Source organism: Macaca nemestrina, chromosome 20 (assembly GCF_043159975.1).
Source record: "Macaca nemestrina isolate mMacNem1 chromosome 20, mMacNem.hap1, whole genome shotgun sequence".
In the NCBI taxonomy this organism is placed as follows: Eukaryota; Metazoa; Chordata; class Mammalia; order Primates; family Cercopithecidae; genus Macaca; species Macaca nemestrina.
In genome coordinates this window covers 268,670-291,139 of record NC_092144.1, presented here as the reverse complement: position 1 = coordinate 291,139, position 22,470 = coordinate 268,670, and the positions used below count along the sequence as shown (strand labels likewise).

The window sequence follows — 22,470 nt, the reverse complement described above, 5'->3', positions numbered from 1 at the left end:
TGGCTTTAGGGCGATAGAAGCTTCCTTCAGACTGGGGGGCCCTGAAGCTTTGGTGCTAGGAATTCGGTGACCAGCACGGATGATACCCCATTTCTCTGCATTTGTAGCAATAGTTGTTAACATGACCACGAGATGTACAGAGGAAGGAAAAAGGAGGTTTTATTTTCAGAGTAACACTCTGTGCTTTGGGAAATGTGGTCTTGGGGGAGCTGTAAGCACACGCCCCTCAGGAGGAGAGGAGGCCGCGGCGTTACACGTTCCGGGGTTTGTTGGCTGTGTGTGTTCATCGGGCTCAAGGAATGTCTGAACGTTTACAGGGAAAGTGGGGTTTGTTCATCCGGTTCGTGCAATGTCTGAACACTTACAGGGAAAGTCTAGCACACATGCAGTGAGTTAACCTGTAACATCCATGTTCGCCTTGGGGCGAGCGTAACATTTGAAATGAAGTGGACTGGGCGTGTCATATACAAAGGTGAGCTGTTGGGTGCAGATGTTTATGCGCAGCCTCAGTCACAGACAGGACTGGCTCAAGGTCTGCAGCTTGTGGCGGGAAAGGACACTCACGAGGTCATTCTGTCCAGTTGGGGCTGCCGGCAGGGTCCCGGGGGGGGTTGTCTGGTCAGCCAGCGTCTGGAGTCCACCCAGGTCCCGTGGACAGCGTTCCTCTAAACCAGGCTTCTGATTGTGGAGGAGACTTCATGCTGGTTAACACACTTTACAGGAGTAGTGCCGTGGGGCTTTGGGGTTGACCTTCCCTATGATGACAGTTACATTTCTCTCCAGATCTCATCATAGCCACAGAGATTGTACCTCCTCTGACAGCTGGGGGTGCCATGTTGATATAGTAATTTATTGTATTAAACTTTTTATTACTATTTTAATAACCTTTTTTTTTTCTTTTTAAAGAGATAGGGTATTGCTGTGTTACTCAAGCCAGTCTTGAACTCCTGGCCTCAAGCAATCCTCCCACCTCGGCCTCCCAAAGTGCTGGGCTTATAGACGTGAGCCAGTGCGCCCAGCCTACAGCCATGTTTTTAAAACTCAGCTGTTTAAAAATCCTACTCCTTTCACCCCCTCATGCAGGCTGGTTGGCCTTGTGCAAACTGGGGTGTCACGATCTTAGCCTCCCCCTTTTATTTTTCTCTTTGGCCTCAAGTTCTGATGAGAACAGCAGTTACAAAATGGGCATTAGGTGATTCTTCCGTTACTAAAGCCAGAATTCTCACCAGTTGGAGATGTTTGTCCCCAGGATCCCAGAAAGCTGTTTTGAATCAAGCCCGTAGTAAATAAGTAAGGAACTAAACTCTTGGTCCTCTACTTAGTACCAGGGGAATGGGTTAGTTGCTGATGCCCTTTGGTCTGTGCTCACATGCTGCATCTCATCACGGGAAGCAGAGTCGCCCTGTGGAATAAAGTCTGGCTCATGGTGGCAGGTCGAGACGCTCGGGGCTGTCAGTCCCTTATACAGCGGCAGACTTGGAGACTCAGCATCGCGTGCAGAGCCCGGGCAACCGGAGTGCATCCACTTTAGAGACCACACGGACGGTCGGTAAGGTGGACGTCCGGGCATATGGCCTTGATAGGCCCACTGCGAGATGAATTAGGAATTCGTTAGCAAAGAAATCAAACTCGCCTATGGGTCCCAGCTGCTTGGAAGGCTGAGGCGGGAGGATTGCTTGAGCCAGAAAGTCAAGGCCGCGATGAGCCATGATTGTAATACTGTACTCCGGCCTGGGTGACATAGCGAGACTCCAAGTCAAAAAAAAAAAAAAAAAAAAACACAAAAAAAACCCTCAAACCTTACTCTTCATAGCAGGAGGGAGAATTTGTCAAAGTAACTGCAACAAAATCTTAGATGATATAATTTCAGTGGCTAAGTGAGCTGTCCATCCCACGTGGCTGGCTCACAACGCAACAGAGCCAGGTGCTGCTGCAACTGCCCCCCTCCCCACCCGATTGCTTGTGGACATTTTCTGTTTCCCCATATCTCCCTTTTGGATACATAGCTCGCTATTTTATAGCTAAGCATCAGTAAAACAGGTTGTCTATTTTGAAAAGTAACTATTATGTCTTTTAAGGACAGAAAATGAAGCAGGTGACAATAGCATGGCGATCTGGTGAATAGATTTAGAGGAATATTTAATACTTGGCACCACTCTGAACCCTTCTTCTCTCATGCTAAGTTACAGCTACCGCCTTCTAGGACAAAACACTTTGAGCTCTGTGAGTAGGAATTAAACATGTTCTAAATCAGAAGTTTTAGTTAAGCAGTATTTTACGTGAATGCCCAGATCCTAAGTGTTTACTGTACTGGGGTGTGGTGTTGAAGAAGGAACGAGGGCTTGGGGCTGTGTTTATGGTGCAGCGTCCGGGTTCCCATATGTGAGATGAGGGCCATGAGACACGGCCTGGAAGGTTCAGACTGTGGGATTGAATGGATCTACCCACTCCTGGAAAGCCTCAAGTCTAACTTGACTTGGGCTGGTTTTAGGGAGATGCTGGCAGCGCTGCCCTCACAGGTTACCGGGAGGGGCTCTGGCACCGTCCCCGTCAGGTGTCTCATGATCAGTCCAGCTTGCTCTTCTCAGAAGCTGCTGGTCGTGTTCTCGTTCCTGTTGTTTGTTGCGTGTTATTTAGGGTTCTGTTCATGTGGGGACCTAGGAATTTTTCACAGTGAGAGGAGAGCCGCTGAGCCGCCTTCCTGCCTGGACGCCAGCCCCACGGAGGACCGTAACTGCTTGAGGTTGGCTTCTGCCCCCGGCCTCACCTGTGGAGGCATTGATGCAGTGGTACTTTCTAAGCTCCTGGGGCACACAGTGCTGTTGTGTGGATCCACAGGCCACTGTGGCGTCCAAGCACGTGCTCCCGGAGGAGAGGACTCTGCGGGCACTGATAGTGGGAGCTGGCTGAGAGTCCAGCAAGTGAGACTCCCTGTGACGTGCACAGCTGCCATCTGCACAGCCCCTCCTGACGCCAAGATGGTCGTGCGATAAATGTACAAAGCGCGTCTCCAGCAAAAAGCCGCCAAGTGTCCACATCCAGGATATCCACCAAGGTGGCCTTTTGGTGTTAATCCGATGAATGTGAGCGGCAGGTGGTCTGCATTGAGTGTGACTGTGCCACTGCAGTTTTGTTCTCATGTCTTGATGAGCATGAACGGTTCCTGACGAGGGTAGGTAAGGATGCTGTGACCTGAGACTCTGCAGTATTGTAGCTTGAGGAACCAAGGAGTTCTTCTCTCTTGCAAAGCCGCCAGGGAGGATGTTCCAGGCTGGTGACTGCTCCATGAGGTATTCAGAGATCCAGGTTTCTTCCCGACCCCTGCTCTGCATTCCCAGGGACATGGATGTCCTTGCTGTGGTTGGGACTGGGTGATTGCCATGCTGGCAGGGGAGGCTTAAGGTGAGAGTGGCCGTGATTTACCTAAGTTACATAATGGCAGGGAGCCTGGGAGTAAAGTGTAGCCGTAGCCTGGAGGATGGATGATGGATGTTGGTGAACGACTGGCTGCACTCACCGCACCTGGCCCAGGAATGGGGAAGGATGGCTGAGTATGCCATTCAATGGTACCTGGTTCTTTCAGATTTGACTTCCTTATGGATTTTCTGCTGTAAAGAGGAGAGAGCCTGTGGTTCTAGGCCAAGCATCTCACTCATCTCATAACATCTTGTATCCCTCAGCCAACATTTATGTCAAGTTTTAGAAGTCCTATCAAACTGGCAAGCATTTCTCAATTTGGTTTAACCATTGGATTTTATATCTGTGTCTGCATGTCTATTTTACATCTATGTGGTTATTTGACACTCTGTAGTACCTTTGTAATAGGTTCTATTTGGTGGAAGTTACTTTCAACAAACCCTTGCTGCTACTTGAATTTTCAAGGTTGCAAGTAGAAAGGAGAGAATAAAAACCACATCTTCTCTAATTTTAAAATGTGTTGTTTCTCAAATCACACCAGAAGTACAGATATTACAAATTACAAAAGCAACCAGAATCAAGGTTAAGAGATTTCTGGGCGATTCTGGCTAATCAGCAGTATTTGCTGAGGTGTGTGCAGCAGAGCAACATGCCAAAACGCCCGGGACGGGGGAGAGATGGGAGGCCAGGCTGTGACTTCGGAGGTGCTGTTGCCTCAGGGAGAGGAGCTAGATGTAAAGAGGATAAATGGACACAGGTGTGACCACCGCCATCCTTGCCGTAGCACGGAGGTCTTTGTACAGGGACCTTTGTGAGCTGAGTTAAAAATTGAAACAGAGAGTGCAATGCATTCTTAGTTTTTAAAATAAAATGCTAATAGAGAACATTTTGTTTGTAAGAATGTAAAATGTTACATCTTGGTTAAAGAATAATAATTTGCTTCTGAGATCTTTGTGACTGAGATTTGAAATCTTAAGTATGGTTTTTTCTTCCATGTTTTATACATATGCACGTATACACATACATGTAAGGTATATAAAAGGAAAATAAGCTTATCTGTATTCACATTTATATACACTTCCATAATGTGTATACTTCTAGTCACACATAAGTCTAAGAGACTATGACTTGACTTGATAACCATGAGAGGGTAATTAAATAATTTATCTGCTCTTAGCCTTGCTTTTGTATGTGAGCAGGGACCCTGCAAAACGCGCCTCCCGCGTTCCAGGCCTCACACAGCCCGTGCCAGGTTTTGGAAGCAGGAGTTTGTCTGCAGCCACTTCAGGAAACATGTGGTTGCCAGGATTGCCTAGAGCGCCAGGCTGTCTCCAGTCCCAGCCTCCCTGGGGTAGAAGCTGCCCTACCAGGGGCCTGGACATGGACGTTAGGGCCTGGAGCCAGGGAGCGCTCCTGAAGCGGGGGGCTCCCCTCACGGCTGGGCATGAGAACCGAGGATAGGAGGCGGAACCAGCCTCGGGCCAGTGCACGGCCTCCCTGAAGTGCTTGCGGGAAGCCCCAGCTGTACTTTGCTGACCCCATAGACAGCACCACACTCTGTGAGATCCCCCTGGCCCACCCCTCAGGTTCCTAAAATGATGAAGGTTTCCTGAGCTCTGAATTTTTAGGTCTAGGCTAAAAAGTCCTGGGACAGGCTCACAGGGTTGTTTATGTAGAAATGATGAGTGTGCTGGTGACTCAGAGCAGGCACTGTACCCTCACTCCAGGGTCCTTTGTGCCAGGTGGAAACGAGCGTGTGGGTCACCCAGAGTCCCTGCATCCTCACTCCAGTCACTGCTCTTTGGTTTCTTAATTAAAAGCCTAAAAGCCTTGATAATGAAAATGCATTCTCCCCAGAGAGTCGAGTTTCCGGTTATGGAGGCTCACCTGTAAATGCCGTGCCAGGTCAAATATGCTGAGATCTGGGCCAGGTCCTGCTTCCTGCTCACGGCCAAAGCAGGTACTTCATTTGGGAGGTGACCCAGGGGGATATCTGAGAGGCCTGCCGGTCCCCGAGGGATGAATCCGCTGGCCTTCACATTCTGCTCCGGCCTCCATCAGCTCCTTCCTACCTGCAAACTGCCAGCTTTGACGTTGCCATCATTGGAGATATGTTAGGGACTTGGTATGGGTTGATGCCCATAGGACCAGCAGATCGTGAAAAGGTGGAAACCAGGGCTGGGAGGGTGGTGACCACGGCCAAACTGAGAACCGTGGTGGGCTGGGAGGTCCATCTTCTGTCTGAAGTGTTTTTTAAAATAAAAAACATTGTCTCAGGAGCATGAGAGGGGAGGCCACAGACGGGGAGAACGCATCTGTAAAAGACTCATCTGAGAAAGGCTGTTATCCAAACCGTGCAAGGAACTCTCAAAACTCAACAAGAAAATGAACAACCTGATTAAAAATGGACCAAAGACCTGGACAGATACCCCAACAAAGAAGATACACAGATGGCAAATCTACACGTGGAAAGATGGCCCGCGTCTTATGTCATAGGGCGAGGCGTCACTGTGCACCCATCGGCCTGGCCAAAACCTGAACTCCGACACCACCACGTGCTGGTGGGTGTGTGGGCATCAGGACCCTCACTCATCACTGGAGGAAGTGGGGCAGCTCCTGTGGGAGGCAGCATGGCGGTTTTCCGTGGAACTAAGCTCTCCGACCACAGAAGCAATCACAGTCCTGGCCGTTTACTCGGAGGAGCTGAAAGTTTACTTCCATGCGGAAATGTGCACACAGACATTGACAGCAGCTTTATAATTGCCAAAACTAGAAAGCAACCAAGATGCCCTTCAGTAGGTGAATGGATAAACTGTGGTATGTCAGATACTGGGATATTATTCAGCACTAAAAAGAACTGGACCCCTAAGCCATGAAAAGACACAGAAGGATCTTAAACGCATGTTGCTAAGTGAGACTCCAATCTGGAAAGGCTGCCTGCTGTCTGAGTCCAACCACAGCACAGTCTGGAAAAGGCAAAGCTGTGGAAACAGTAAAACAATCAGCGGCTGTCAGGGGTTGGGGAGGGGAGAGATGAATGGGAGGAGCATAGGGGGTGTGTAGGGTGGGGCAGCAACTCCAGGTGGGGCTTTCATGGGGGATGCATGCCGTTCCACGTCTGTGAAACCCACAGAGTGAGCAGCAGCAGGCCGAGTCCTCGTGTGAGCTGTGGACTGTGGGTGGTGGTGCCGTGTTGATGCGGTTCTGTCGGTCGTAGAGACATGCTGGTCTGGTGAGGGCAGGAGAATGATGGAGGCTGTGCCTGTGCTGGGAAAGGATATGTGAGGACTCTCCGTACTTTCCTCTTGATTTTGCTATGAACCGAAAACTGCTTTTAAAAACGTCATTGAAAAGGCAAACAAAAAAGTGCTGGCCAGACAACATCAGTGTGAGGGTGTGGCCTGTGTTCTACGTTCAGAATTTCCCTTTTAGAATACACGTATCTAAATTTTTCAAAGTTAAACCTTTGCATTAAGTAACTCACTACCAAGTTACAGTATCAGCTTGAGCACTGCCAGGATGGCCAGGATCCTGTATCCTGACAGGCTTCTCCCCTTACAGGTGCAGTTGACGTCCATGGCCACATCCCAGTAAGCGGCAGGGCTGGAATCAGGAGTCAGGCTTTGCGGGACAGAGAGGAAGTGAGATCTTGTAAGCACGTGGCTGAGGGCGGGCAGGGAGGAGCCCGTGGCGCAGGGAGCCGGCAGGGATGACTTTTTGACCAGTTTTCCTTATCGCTGAGGCCTTCTTAGACTTGGGGAGTTGGGAGTCCCCACTCTCGGGTGCCTCAGAAACCAAAGGCTGCTTGTAATGCTCAAGTTCCAGATGCCTCAGGGGGAGGTACCTGGGTTGTTGGGTACAGTTCCGTTATTTGCTGCTCGGTGGGATTTGCCCGCAACATTTCTGATTGTTTTTAAGAGCTGATGTTTGAGCTGCTTAAAATCACATATGGATGTCGATTTATCTATAAAAGTTAAGAATGGAATTTGAGTGCAAAGAGTTGTGAAAATGCTCAAGGTTATGTACTAATGTATACATTACATTTGTGGAAATATTTGAAAGTGCAGGATTTACATTAAACACTTCTCTTGATTTTTGTAATATCTACCTGTCATTTTCCCATTTGATTAATAGATGTCAGAGGGCTTAAATTTTGAGTGCCTGAATTCACTGAAATTAAAACTTCTTACATCAAATGTAATTAAACTGAATGTAGCAACAGTGCATGCTTTTATAAGTACTGATTAAAAAATATATAAAAACACATATCCATGAACATGCAGATGGGGGCAACATATTAAACCATGGAAGTAGAATTAGTATTGTTTTCTGAGAAGACAAATTTTTAAAAAGCTAAGGGGTCTTATAACTTTCTAGTTTCCAACTTATTTACCCTAAAGTGGAAGATTGACAGCAGCAGAAGAGGAGATCCTGGGCCAGTGCAGGCTCTGGGAGCAGCGGGGTGAGTGCTGGAAGGAGCTGGCTGGAGGCAGAGCCAGGGAGGTGCTCAGGCAGGCCAGGACGGCCTCAGGGCACGCGGCTCAGTGAGTGAGAAAAGGTTCACATTTCTTGGAGAGCCCTTGACTCTGCCCACGGAAAACCCAAACTCCTTCCAACGGGGATGTGCATCTCATGTAAAAGTTGTTACTCCCAGAAAGAAAACCAGTGGATGTAGAAATTTTACGTATGCAGAAATTACTTCAAATTTGTTTCTAACCTTATCCTTTTCTTCCCCCATCTTAATGTGTGGTGACTTTCTGCAGGTGACGCACACATCTTAGGAGAGGGCTGTATTTCAGTTGCTGTTGGCTCTGATGTGACTTTGTGGTGTCCGATGTTCTTGTTCTGAGGTTCTGCCCAGAACGTGGCTCCTCCCTGCTGAGCGTTGCTTGTTGAAGGCCCGTGTGGAAACTTTCCCTGTAAGCTCGTTGACCGCAGCAGTCTTGGTTAAGAAACCTTTGGACCTCCTGAGACTTCACACAGCCTTCTAACCTTTCTAGTGTGTCCTTTTCATTTTACTGTTCCCCATTAACCCAGATGTTTTCTAGAATGTAAGTAATCTGCTGAATGCACGGTGGGGGGTGCCCTCCGTTGGCTCTGGGGAGAAGCATCGCTGTTTCTCCGGGTGGAGCTTCCCACCCACCATGGTGTGCTCCAAGACGCAGCAGGGTTCTTTGGCAGAAATAATCGTCGAAGGCCTGCGTCTCCGTGGCAGGGTGGCTGTGGGTATGGGACCTCGCGGCCATACCGGCCCCTCCCCATCAATGGCACCACGGAGAGGAGCAGGGGGAGGCCTGGGATCTGTCTCCAGAGTCACAGCTGTGCTTCCGAGACTGCGTCGTCCGTTTGTAACTAGACATGCAGAGAAAGTGTTGGCGATCAGCAGGAGACGGTGTCTGTCCCTAATGAGCTCAGGCGTGCCCTTGAGAGGGTCAGGTTTCTGTGCGGCTGATCTGGACTCAGCCTGGCTGTGGCAGTGCAGGTGACTGCTGGGCTTTGGCAAGGCTGCACCCACTATCCGTCTGAAATGTCCCCCTTCCCTGGCTCGCGGTGCCAACTGGGCCCCCAGGCCTGATTTCCCGCCAGGACGGAGGCCCTGTGTATGTGTCGGGGATGGGGGAGGTGGGGGTCCTACTTTATTGCCGTATCCAATGGCACGCGGGGTCAGCACTCAGGAAACATGTGCTCTGTGGGTCAGCGATTGAGTTCAGAAACCTGGAAAATTCAGCAGTGTAGGCTTTGGGCATGACCCGTCCAGCCTTGGGGCTCTTTCTTTCTCTGAATTTCCTTCCATGGCATCCTCCTCATCCCAGGGGCCCCTGTTCCCATATGGCTGTTGGCAACTTCACAGGTTCCTCTGCCTCCCCTCCCGGGCCCTGGTGTGGCTGGGGCAGCTAGTAGCTGTGCAGACCCCACAGCCAGTAGATCATTGGTGCCAATGCCTTGGGCCTGGTTTACTTGAGTCAAGGACGGCAGTACATGGCTGAGCCCACCCCGAATGCCTGGATCGGAAGGCCTTGGGTTGCAGAGGGTTGGGGGTTGGATATTGAAGGACAACCTGCAAAGCAGAAGGGGAAATGGCTGTGCTGATGGGCGGCTAGAGGAGTCTGTGCAGAGCCTGGGACCCAGTGCAGACACAGAGCTGACATGGGCAATGCAGTGACACGGCCACCGTGGAAGTGGGCAAAGTTACAGGCTTCAGACCGATATGGAGGGGCTGGTCTAAAACGATCCTCATTTTCCTTTAATCCTAACAATTGCTGGCTTACAGGGTGGGGGAGTGAGATCTGTGGTGGCCGCGAGGAGAGACAGGGATTTTAATTAAACCCCTCTTTCTGGGAGAGGGGAGTAGCCGTTTCTGTAGGGCGGTGAGCATCGTCATCTCAGGCAGCTCAGGCTGCTGTAACGAAACACCATTGACTGAGCGGCTTATGAACAACAGGAATTTGTTTCTCACAGTTCTAGCGGCTGGAAGGCAGGATCACGGTGCCGCACGGGTGAATTCTGTTGTGGGCTCCTTCCTGGTTGGCACACACCTTCTCTCTGGCCCTGACACAATGGGAGGGTGAGGGATTTGCTGGGCCCCTTTCTGAGGCACAAATCCCATTCAAGGGTCTCCAGCCTCGGGAACTCATTACCTCCCAAAGACCACCTGACAGCATCACATTGAGGCTGAGGATTTCAACCTGTGTTTTGAGGGGCAGGCAGGCAGTTTGTAACCGTCACCCTCTTTGTGTATTTCTGACTCAACATTGAGTCTGCCTTTGGCTCTCCAGTGGACAGAGCCTGTGTGGACACTGAGCAAGGTCAGAGCTGCAAGCATGTACACATCGGGGGCAAGGGAGCTGCCAGGGGTGTGAGAACGGGGTTTCAGCATCAATCGGAGCTGCTTTCCTGGCAAATGTACTCATAAGCTATCCTGGCAACATTTGCTTTTCACGAAGAGTCGATGAGGCAGTGGGGGCAGCAGGCGGTGTTGCCAGAAGCTTGGAACTGATGAGCAGCAGAGAAGGGGCAGAGGCCACGACCTTGGGGTAGTCAGCAGTGCCAGGTGTCTGCCCTCCAGGCCTCACGTCTGTGACTGTGTAGAGACCGAGCCGACCGGGGCTTGCCGGCCAGTGTGGCTCTCATACAGGTGATTATCGCGTTGTGCTTTCTATGTAATGTTCCCTCAACCCCACGCCCACCCCACCAATTTCTGTGCCTAGCAGAAATCATGCTGCGTTTCCTTGATGAAGCCTTGAGTTTCCTGTGGAGATGTAGGAATAGCATGATTTGGCTCACGTCAAAATACTTTGCAGTGAAGCTGCACGGAAGAGGTTTCTAGGCTTCCATTTGACGTTTTCAACAATGCCTGAGTGTTACAGGACCGTCTTGCTTGTTAATAAAGCACCAGATGAAAAAGGCTACTGGTTAATAAAGGAGACTTTTTACATTAGCACAGAGAGGGTGGCTTGAGATAAATTCAGCGTAACGTAGGTGTGTTTGTAAGCCGTCAAAAGGACCATCTCTCTGCTGGTGACACATGTTTTCCGGTATTGGTTTTGTTCTGTAAAAGGATGACTGGCATTCGGCAGAGTCATTCCAGAATTCACCTGGAAGGCGTCCACATGGTGCCTTGTTTTCTCCTGACATTCTGGGCACCACGAGGGATTATTCCTGTCTTCAGCACTAGCAGGAGACTTTTCCTGAACACCTGCTCCTCTTTGGCGCTGTGGGTGTGAAGGGGTCAGAGTGAGCCTGTCTTCATGGAGTTTTCAGACACCATGGGGATAGTGTGGCACGAGTGTCGGGCTCGGGTGGGAGGGAGACTTTCCCCAGAAAACAGCTGCCGTTTCCAGGACGGCCCTCGAGCCCTCCTCCCTCTGTTCCTCTGCGTCATGTCTGAATTAAGGCTGTTCTATCGTAGCGGGGGTGTCATGTTAACTGGAAGTGTGCTTTTTTACTGGGCAGTAAGTAAATTAATGGTACATTTGCCAAGGACAGCGAGGTTTGATTTGATGAATCCAGTGGGGGAAAGGAGAAGGGGCTTGGCTGTGTGGGGATGTATGTGATGGGAGCAGAATGGAGTAGCCATGCAGGCTGTTGGGATGGAGGGGCCACGCCCACATTTCCATGGGATCCGTCGCTGTTTGTGCCACTAGACCTGAACCTCTGTCTCTACTTCTAACACCCGTATAGTGAGGAAGCCCCTGATGGGCCTGAGTTGTTACTTCCCATGGCCATCGCTGGGAAATGCCCCAGACGCCTCTCCAGGCTGGTGACGGCCCTGGGGCTGGACACTGGCTTTGTCCTGAGTTGTTTCTTCTTGTGGCCATCGCTGGGAAGTGCCCCGGACACCTCTCCTGGCTGGTGACGGCCCCAGGCCTGGACACTGGGTTCGTCCTGAGCTCTGCGAGGGGCTTTGGCTCCACGTGCAGCAGGCATCTGTGCATCCCTTTGGATGTGAGATGTTGGCGCTCGGCTTGGAGGCCAGCGCAATCTGGGTGTGGTCAGGATCCAGTTCATCCTTTGGAGAGAGAGCACCTGCCCAGGGACCCCTCTGAGGTACATAGTCATGCAGTGCCCTCACAGGATGCCCGGTCCCCCGAGAACTTCCCGCCATTCCCCTGGACCCTCAGGTATGGGAGTCAAGTGTGGTGTGTGTGTCACAGGCGGGGGTACTGAGGACACCACGTGCCTGCTCGTGCGAAGACCTGAAGTGCTGCTTGAGCTCGTTCCCAAGGGGCCGTTGGCATCTGGGGGCCTGTGGGTGTCTTTCCACTGGCAGGAAATAATGGGTGGCCCATGTTACCTTTTGTGTCTTTTTTTTTCTTTGCCGAAAAGCCCTAATGCCAACGTCGCTGTCCTGCTATTGGAACCGCCCACCTCAGGCTCACTGGCCCTCCTGTTTCTGGGCTGCTGCAGTGTTGTGTTGGGGTAACTGTATTAACTTCGTTTGAATTTTCTTCCTGTTCTTTTGGAATAAGTGTTGATAGTTTGTGCTGTTTGTTCACCCCAGAGGCGAGGATGTCCTTTAGGCCTGGAGGAGCACAGCCCCTGGAGGGAGGTGCCGGGCCTCTACCTCTCATGTCATCAGCAGCCCTCTCCACACGTCTCCTCTTCACTCCTCGTGCCCACGGCTGGGGTCACGGGCCGCTCGCTCTGCTGTTTGAGATCCTCGGAAAAGATGTTTGCCCTGAAGAGAGATTGGGGGTGTGTGGCTGATTTTAAATAGGAGGAAATGATTGTAACAGAATGAGCAATGCCTAGCACTTAGTCTCAGGCTTGAGAAATTGTGTTTTAGAAGCAAGGTATCCCCAACTCCGGTTTCCTTCAAATTAAATCTTTTAAAGAGTCCACAAATATAAATAGTTAAAGCCTAAAACTATGCAACAGAGGGCCTAGAGCCCAAGCCACTGCCACCTCTGACTCCAAGACACCTCAAAAACTTGGCCCTCCTCCTCAGAGAACCCCCCTTCTGCTCCTCCTTCCACACTGCTCCCTCCACAGTGCTCCCTCCACACTCCTCCCTCCACACTCCTCTTCCGCCCCCTCCCCTTCTTCCTTCCCCTTCCCTTCTTCCTTCCTTCCTCTCCCCTTCTTCCTTCCTTCCTCCCCTTCTTCCTTCCTTCCTCTCCCCTTCTTCCTTCCTTCCTCCCCTTCTTCCTTCCTTCCTCTCCCCTTCTTCCTTCCTTCCTCCCCTTCTTCCTTCCTTCCTCCCTTTCCTCCTCCCTCCTCTACCTCCTCCCTCCTCTTCCCCCTCCCTCCTCTTCCCCCTCCCTCCTCTTCCCCCTCCCTCCTCTTCCCCCTCCCTCCTCTTCCCCCTCTTCCCCCTCTTCCCCCTCTTCCCCCTCTTCCCCCTCTTCCCCCTCTTCCCCCTCTTCCCCCTCCCTGTCCTTGGGCAACCTCCATGGAACTCTGGTTCAAAGTCACTGGTCTGTGGGGCCGCCCATTTGATAGACGACCACGCTGGGGATCAGACACAAGTGACTGACTCAGACCAGCTCGCATGTCGTCTCCTGCCTCCCGTAACACCGGGTTGTCCCTAATGGAAGAGAATCAATGATGCTGCTTCACTGATCTCCAGGGAAAACAGGTTGATAACAGGTTATAAACATGGGAATGTTTTGGAAAAAGCGTCGTCCACTTGTCAGCTCCATCTCTCCTGCCCGGAAGATGTAGGGGAAACCTGCCTTCAGCCCACCCTCATCCCATAACAGGACAGAGGACAAAGGGGCAGAGACCCAGGTCCTGTCGGTGCCCTCAGGAAACCCCCCATTTCCTCCTCATGGTGGAAGTGGAAACCATCCCACTGGACTAGATTTTCCCGGGAAGCCCCTTCACCCCGAAAGCAAGGAATCTGGTTTGAGCACACACCATTCTCGGTGCCATGACTTTCTGCTGCTGAACCCTGCATACGTGGCCCATTGATCTTGCTAGTCCAGTGTTACTGGGTCCTGGGAGTTTCTGTGGGCTGATGGCAGGTGTTTACCATTGTGTTCAGAGGGGAGAACAGAACTTTATTTGTCGAAATCAGATGATAACCATTGCCATGTGATTCCTTGGGTTGGTTTGGGTGGGGGGTGCTCAATGCTTTTCCTGAGGGCTAAGTTCTAGTTTGAGACCGTCTCTCTTTGTCACCCAAGCTGGAGTGCAGTGGTGCGATCTTGGCTCACTGCAACCTCTGCCTCCTGGTTTCAAGCAGTTCTCCCTGCCTCAGCCTCCCAAGTAGCTGGGATTATAGGTGTGTGCCACCACGCTTGGCTAATTACAAAAATATTTAATATAGGCTGGGTTTTGCCATATTGGTCAGGCTGGTCTCGAACTCCTTGCCTCAAATGATCGGCCCACCTTGCCCTCCTAAAATACTGGGATTACAGGCTTCAGCCACTGTGCCCGGCCTGATCCTGACATCTTTTAAAGCTGCCTTCATGTACCAAAAGCCAGTCTATGTTTGAAAATCAGTCTTGAAGAGCCTAGGAGGAGAGGGATAAGCTTCAACTAGGTGAATAACTATGCATATGTTAAAAATATGGGCCAAAATCCTACCCCAAATGTTAACTCTTCTGCTTTGCGTATTATATCCATTTATAGTTATTTCAGCACTAAGATTTTTAAAGACTCTTGATAATTATGGAGAAATTACTATTAAAACTCAGCTGCATTTGTAACACTTCAAAGAACTAATTGGATGACATCATTTTTCCCAGAGGCATTTTGGATTGTTATATAATTAATGTTTATCTCTTTGCCAGAAATCTTTTTTTTTTCTTTTCCAGAACAGATACCTGAAAAGAAAATTTCCTTTGCATTAAGTGTTATTTCACTGTGTGACAATCAATTTTTGAACGTGAGAACAAGATCATCATGTATTTTTGGGATAAATCTTGCTTAATAGTGATAATGCTAAGTGTTAAAATTATGCAACAATTTGTTTCTTTGAAAATTACTATTTGCCTGCTCACCAGGTGGGAGCTGATGAGAACGTGGATGTAAAAATTAAATTGTATTTAGCTTGTATAAAAGAAGTTTTAAAAAAAAAAAGCTTTTTTTTTTGTTTTGTTTTGTGCTACTACTGAAGTTGCTTCGTTGTGGAAATGAGGTTATTGCAGGCACCTAGAATTTTATCTCCTTGTACAATGGGAAGAAATTCTCCAACAAGCACAGGAATCTGACTTTCTGATATTGAGACTCCTAGGCATCAAGCCCCGTGGAAAGGTTGGTGATTTACGTGAGCGTTGGCGTTGATGTGGGCACCCTCCAAGCCGGACGCAGGGAGCAGGGAAGGGCAGAACAGGCCCCTCAGGAGCCATGAGAAAATCAAGTGTTGGCAGCAGTGGTGAGGGTTGATGTCAGGGGCCAGGAGGAGGTGGTGAAGGGAGCATGTGCCTCAAGGCAGCCCTGGAACCCGTGGTCCCTGCAGTGAGGTCTGATCTGCAGGGGATGTGGACGGCCATGTGGCGAGGCCCACGGACAGCCTGGACTTGGCTGCCTCAGAACTCTGGTGGACGTTGCAAACGGCCCCACAGGGTTGCAGTGCACATTCCTCGGACAGAGAGAAGACGCTTGTAACTGTTCTCGGCACGAAGCCAGCGCCCTGTGAACAGTGGCCACTGCTGTCGTGACTGAGTGCCGTGCAACTGGAGGCATTTGCTCTGCCCAGTTCACTTAATTGGGCCAGGAATGGGGTTGCCCTGCCTTCAACAAGCTTGACGCATTGAACGAGGACTCAGTAAAGTACTCTGTAAATATGCTCTCCTGGCTAGAGTGAGCAAAGCCCAGGGAGAGAGTGGTTCCTCAGTATTAGACAGGTGTTTGGCGGGGCCAGCTGTGTGGCTGCCAGAGCGAATGTGACCAGGAAGCCTCTGTTCCCCCGGAGGTGGCCAGCGTAACTGTTACACGTGCCGTAGGTAGAAAGTGGGCACTGCTGGGAAACTTGCTCATGCTGCTGTTTCCTGATTGGAAATTCAAGGTTTCTGAGCATCCTACATCGAATTTGTACATTGCTGAGACTGTACACCTTTCAACACTTGTTTTTTCCTGCTTTTCGGATCTATACAACCTGATATTTGGCCGTGGCTTCCAGAACAGGCTGGATGCAGAGTGAAGTCCTCTCCTCACTGTCAATCTTTGCAGATGTCTTTCTTGAGAGTCTCAATTAGGTTTTTACTTAACTAGACTTTTTAAATTGCCATGCACATAACTCTACCAGTTACAATCGTGAGCTAACATGGGATTTGGGTTTTACTTTGATGAATGTTTAACATTTGCATGCTGGATGTAGGGGTGGAGGTCATTTATCTGCTTTTCATTTCCTTCTTGGTTATACTTAGTGACTTTCAGGTACGGTGTGGAAAGCCTGGTACAGGGTGAATTGCAGGCTGCAGTGTGGTGCGGTGGACGAGAGGCGTGGGCTGCAGTGTGCACAGTGGATGAGAGTGAAGCTATTTCCATCCTGGAGGGAAACACACAGGAAACAATTTAAAAAACTGATCATCTAGCTTGAATGAGGTCCAACAAATTCAGTTTGCAAAGTTTAACTTCCAAGTTAACTTAGTAACTTTTCCCCTAAGTCATTAATTTAGTAGCTTATGTTTATTGCCTAAAGCATAATAGTCATAAATTCTAAAATGAAGGACTAAACATGTAATAATTTAGGCATACAGCACCTGAAGGGAAAACTGCCAGTATGCTAAAATATTGGATACAGATGCTCAAAAAATATAATGTAGCATTCTTACAATGCATGTGCTTTTAGCATGTAACTTGGTGAGTAGTTTTGAGCTATATTTGTAGGAATGTGTATCTTGAATACTTTAGGACACCACTGGAGATGTGTGCTTGAGAGGTATAAATACTGAATGTTCTTCTCCCTTCCTTTAAATGAAAAACATTAGCTCCCTTGATTTTTATTTTTATTTTTTGAAGTGGACTCTCACTCTTGTTGCCCAGGCTGGAGTGCAGTGACGCAGTCTCGGCCCACTGCAACTTCCGCCTCCAGGGTTGAAGTGATTCTCCTGCCTCAGCCTCCCCAGTAGTTGGGATTACAGGTACCCACCACCATGCCCCGCTAATTTTTGTATTTTTATTAGAGATGGGGTTTTGCCATAGTGTCCAGGCTGGTCTCAAACTCCTGACCTCAGGTGATCTGCCCACCTCGACCTCCCAAATTGCTGCGATTACAGGCGTGAGCCACTGCGCCTGGCCAGCTCCCTTCTATAATTTATACAGTTGTTTTTGCTTTTCGTTTTTTCGAGACGGTGTCTCACTCTGTCGCCCAAGCTGGAGTGCAGTGATGCAAATCTGGGCTGACTGCAGCCTTCACCTCCTGGGCTCAGGTGATCGTCCCACCTCAGCTTCCTGAGTTGCTGTGACTAGACACACGTCACCATGCCCAGCTTTATTATTATTATTATTGGTATTTTTAGTAGAGACAGGGTTTTGCCATGTTTTCCAGGCTGGTCTCGAGCTCCTGGGCTCAAGCAATCTCCTGGCCTCAACCTCCGAAACTGCTGGGATTACAGGCGTGAGCACCACATTTGGCCCATTTTTTTTTTTCTTCCAGGATTAGGAGTCGACTTTCAGAAAATCCTTCAACCTTGCAAGCTTAATTTTCCATAAAAGTATTCCTCTAGGATAAAAACAAGACACAAAGAAGTACGTGTGGACTGCAGTTAAAAATTTTCAACACAACTTAGCTTAGGAAAGTTGACATTTACAAAGAGCAGGAGGCCCGTTCAGTGCCTTCTAGGCACTGGGAATGGCGGTCTGTGGGCGACCCTAACATGTGCGGCGTCCTGAGACGTGATCGTGGTGTTCACGCTTTTACCGAGGGCTTCCCGGGAGTACCAGAGGCTGTTCTTCTGCAGTCGGCCAGCCAGGCAGCAGCTGCTGGAGAAGGAACAAATAGCAAAAGACAGATGTACACGGTGTTATTGTGGCAGAGAGGTTAAAACCAGGGTCACTTTGTTCTCACAGTTTTAAAAAACTAATAATGAAGTCCTTAAATATGTTTAGGATTTCAAAGTAGTTGTGGGTGTGTCTGTGTCTCTAGCTCCCGTTCGGGTGCTTCCTGCGAAGAGAGCTCAGAGACGCCACCTTTCCTTGATGAGGTGACAGGGCCTGGAGAGGTGTGAACCCCGTGGTGGGGGGATGACTGACCTGGGGTGAGTCTGGGTCAGTGTGGGGATCCAACCCCACTCCACATTCCTGTAGGGAATCCATAGTTCTAAGTCTTTATGATAGGGGTAAAAATAACCTGGAAGAGGTGTTATTTTTTAAGAAGTAAGTGCCATGCTCTTTTTTCCTCATACTTTTCCGTGTTTAAGCAGCATTGAAGGATAAGGCACTAGTAGCATGTTGTTTTGAAAACAATGTTGTTAGTTATTTTACGTTGAATATGGTACTAAGGTTGCCTGGTAACAGAAGTTTTCCTTAAACAACATAGAACTCTGTTGAATCTGTTGCCCCATTGGCTGAGCCGTCTGAAATCAGTGCAGTAGCAGCTGAAGAGGCCTCTTCCCCTTGGAGGAAGCCGCTGGATTGGCAGGAGGCACCGCGCTTGACTGAGGGAGTGAGGCACCTTTGCAGGGACCCCACGTGGCCCCTGCAGCTCTCTCCTGCCCCCTGCTGGTTGGCCAAGCAGCCTTGCGACAGTGTGCTCAGTGTGAATGTTCACTGGGGCAGGCCAAGGCTTTTGTTCCAGAAACACTGACTTCAGAAATGGCCGGCTGTGTGTGTTGAGCATGGCAAGAAAGACTTACGTGTGTCTTAAACCTCTTGAACAAAGCAAGTTGATGTTTCAAATGCATCTCGAAGGCTAATGACTTTGCTATGGTCAATATTCAGGAGAAAAGAGGGTTTGATGAAACAGAAAGACAGGAGTGGCAAGGGACGTGCTTGTGCCCCGTATGACTAAGCGATGTCCTGGCCGTTCCACACCACGGCCTCTGAGCAGCCAGCCTGCAGATACTGGGTCAATTTAGATATCCCTGATCTCTGCAGAGGTTTGATCAGGTAGCCCAAGAGCAGATAAACACAAACGCTGACTGGAAACCCTGGCACACGGAGACACTGGAAACAGCAAGCTGCTATTAACATCATAGTAAGAGACAGTCGCCTGCTCTCAGGGGTGTCAGTTTCTTTTGCTTCTAGACGTTCATCCGCGTTACAATACAGTTTTGCTCAGTTTATCCCCATTACTCCACTGTCTTCGCTGTTAAAGTCTCAGCCAGCACTTAGCTCTGACACTGCAGGAGTTTCACTGTGCGACTGACCAGGCCTACCTGGCTTGGCTGTAAAGCAGGTGAGATTTTCCGGAAGGCAGTGACGAGAACCCGAGGCAGGAAAGAGCATTGCTGGTCTACATACGGCAGTGCACCTGCAGCAGAGCATGTACGTGCACGTTCAGGCTAAACAGGTGTAGGAGAGAAGAAAATCACCTACAATTAGTCACTTAAAATGCCACACACCCAACCCTTGAGACCCTAGCACATAGAGCAGTAGTGGTCTTGGAGATGGCAGGTGTGCTGAAGTCTGATTTTCTCACTTAGCTTTTCCAGCAGCGTTTTCCTCATCTCTAAGCTGGGGCTAACAACTGCCACGCGTAGATTTGTGCATGGAACCGTGCGTGTAAAGTGGGGTAGCCCCAAGGACCTAGGAAGGACTCGTGGTCAGTGTCGGTGGTCATGCGTGCTGTACGGGTCCCCCAGGAAGATGACTGCTACAGATAACTCCCTCCGTTCAATGTCACTGAATGTAAAAGGTGGGACATTGGCTTCTGATGTGTCTGGTTTGCTGTAGGCCACGCTGCACCCCGTGGTTCCTGAGCCCTGAGCTGAAGTACATCCTGCTGCATCGCCTGTGTCGCTTTTGCTGTGTCACTTAGAGCTCCTGCCCTGGGAAACTTCCTCGCGCCTGACGAGCACCACAGTTTGCAGCAAGACCTGTCCAAAGCGTGGACTGCGAGAGCCCCGCTGTGGTCCTCTCCTCTCCATGTTGGGAGCGACTTTGTGGGGTTTGTCGGCCCTTCTCTCAGGTGTCCTGTGTCTCATGGATCAGCCGACGAGCCCCGTCTGGAGGAGCACTCTGCAAAACGCTGCCGGCCACCCAGATCTCCTAGCGCAGAGTGAGGCCACATCTGCAGACTTGACCGCACAGAGTCCCGAGGCATTCGGCAAGAAGGGGAGTGGGATGTGTGTGAGATCCCACTGCGGAAGCCGGCTCTGCTCCGTACTCTGCGTGCGGGGTGCCTGATGTTCAGACCTGCTGTGTCTATCGGGGGCCATGGCGGGGTGGTGGGAGTGGGGGCAGGGAGCAGCGTGGATGGATCCAGGAAAGGACTTAGTTGAATCCCAGCTGCCCACATACCTGTTGCTGGTCTTGGACAAGGTCCCTAGTTTCTCTGGGCTTTCGGTTTGATTGTAAGACTAGGACGCCGCCCTAGTCTGAAGATGTCGGTGTGTGCGGGAATGCCTGGCGCAGTCACCATGGGTTTTCCTTCAGCCTCCTCCGTGCCCCTCCCTGGGTCAATCAGTATCCATGCGTGCCACAAGTAAATTACAGTCCCTCCGAAAACCAGTTGACCCGAGTTTTGTGGTCGAGCATGGTGAGTGTCCTTGCCAGGAAATGCCACTAGATGTCTTGGGCCTGCTCCTCTACCTCCACAGCAATCCCCGGAACAGGCTGGTTCAGGACGTGGGAGGTGGGAGTCGGTGTTGTACCTAGGACAGGCTGAAGTCCAAGGCTCATTTGCTCTGTGAGGGGTGATCAGGATGACACATCAAGTGGAGTCCCATGGCTGACCCTGGAGGTGGACGGTCGGGTCGGATTGGCTGCCCTCCAGCACGTGTTTCGAGTGATGCCTTCCCTGGGTTACGCAGCCCTGATCTGTAGGGCACAACTTCCCAGCTCCAGCCAATCTGGTCTTGCCGTCTCCTTCCAAGAAGGTAGGTGCGGCGCAGTTGCCTTTAAGCGGCTCCTTCTGGACACCGCAGGGCAGCAGCAAGCAAGCATGAGCGACCTTTTTCTTACGTTGACCACAATACGCGGGGCCAGCTTTGCACGATCCCATTCAGCATCACACGTGTGCATCGGCCACTCACCTGTCCATCTGCCACAGACAGGCTTGGACAGGACCATTGAGTGGCCTTTACGGCAAAGAGCCTAAAGGGCTCACAGGAAACCTGGACCCAGCGCAATGGTAACAGCGCAGCAATACCTGTCATTGATCAAGGGGTATTCTGGGCCCGACATGGTGTTAAGTGATCCAGTTCGGTTAGCACTCTTAGAATTAACCCCCTTTTGCCTATCAGGAAATCGAAGACGGAGGGCATTAACGCCAGGGAGCAGGGAGTAAGGGGACACACAGAGGGGCTGAGGGGCTGGGCATTCTGAGCCCACGGATCTGCCCACAGGCCCCGGCTGCACGGGCACCAGGGCTGCTGCTCTGGAGGGGATGAGGAGCTCTGGGGAAAAGATGGAGCCTGACGTGGGTAAGATTTGGATATTTTCAGAAGAGATTTTCAGCCTGGAATGAGGGTGTAAGTGACTGAATCGGAGTGATGAGCCAGATAGCCCGGCTGCGGGAGCTCCCCTGTGGGGTGAGGGAGGAAGGCCTTGGGGGCGTGTGGCTGAGCAGAGGCGCTGGGTCGCCAGGAGCCGCCGCGGGTTTGGAAAGGGGGAGAAACGCAGCGCCCTGCACTGCAAGGGCACCGAGACGTGGTTGTGGTTCTTCCTGACCGTGACAGGCACAAATGGTGCTGATGGTGGAATGCACGGAGTTTGCCTTCAGAGAACTCCTGCTGTCTTTTAAAACCTGGGCCTCTCATTTAAACTTGGTGGCCTCAGGTGAATGGTCAGAAACAGTTTCTGATGAGGTTGCAGAGACTGTGCATGGCCTCTGATTGTGCACGTCCTGTGATTGTGTATAGTCTCTGATTGTGGCCTCTGGCCTCTTTGTGGCCTCTGATTGTGTGGGTCTCTGTGTGTGGTCTCTGATTGTGTGTGGTCTCTGATTGTGTGTGGTCTCTGATTGTGCTCAGTCTCGGATTGTGCGCGGCCTCTGATTGTGTGCGGCCTCTGATTGTGGGTTGTGTGAGTTTCCCGGGATTAAGTAGATGAGCCTCGTGCTGGAGCAGGTGTGCCTTGTGTTGGGCATGTGGATAAAGAAGTTTAACCCATCCCCTCTTTGAGAATGGCAGGGCAGTAACAAAGGCGGTTGATTTATACATGGCCATCCTCGTGAGGTGAGGACCTGAAAGGTTTACTGCTTTCCCGGAAAGCTGCTCTGGGCGTCACCATCACTGATCATGGACAGCAGCTCAGAAGCCCCCTTAAGGTGCAGGGAGGGACCGGCGCTGGTCCTGTCTGTGCCCAGGCTGCTGGTCACCCTGACGGCCAGGCGATGGCTGCCTGTGCACGAAGCTGGGGTTAGAGTGAATTTGGGCAGTGTCGGCTTTGATTTAGGTCAAGAGTGATCAGTCTTCCTAAAATACTAGCCATGAAAGCTTTCATAGATTGTAGTTCTTTGGGAGATTTATATGTGGTTTTTAAAGCACAGGGCCCATGGCC

General features: G+C 50.5%; 1 protein-coding gene and 2 long non-coding RNA genes across 25 annotated transcripts in view; 2 read left to right on the top strand and 1 right to left on the bottom strand.

Moving 5' to 3' along the window:
• The window catches only part of LOC139360507 (disco-interacting protein 2 homolog C-like), a 242,982-nt gene that overhangs the window by 6,778 nt on the left and 213,734 nt on the right, over positions 1-22,470 (bottom strand). Inside the window, exon 6 of one of the 20 annotated variants that reach the window (XM_071087922.1) lies at positions 2,033-2,767. The exons of the other annotated variants lie outside the window; for them this stretch is intronic. Within the exon in view, the coding sequence (XP_070944023.1) occupies positions 2,658-2,767 (110 nt within the window). The 3' untranslated portion in view covers positions 2,033-2,657. Of the gene's footprint in view, positions 1-2,032; positions 2,768-22,470 lie in introns of those variants that run through there. 20 annotated transcript variants of the gene reach the window in all.
• The window catches only part of LOC139360512 (uncharacterized), a 123,783-nt gene that overhangs the window by 55,960 nt on the left and 45,353 nt on the right, over positions 1-22,470 (top strand). The window lies entirely within an intron of this gene.
• LOC139360508 (uncharacterized) overlaps positions 1-22,470 on the top strand; it is a 59,322-nt gene that overhangs the window by 22,933 nt on the left and 13,919 nt on the right. The window contains exon 1 of one of the 4 annotated variants that reach the window (XR_011617909.1): positions 1,535-1,549. The exons of 2 other annotated variants lie outside the window; for them this stretch is intronic. This is a non-coding gene — a long non-coding RNA (uncharacterized lncRNA). Of the gene's footprint in view, positions 1-1,534; positions 1,550-7,053; positions 7,069-22,470 lie in introns of those variants that run through there. One more of the 4 variants, XR_011617910.1, reaches the window with a different exon arrangement.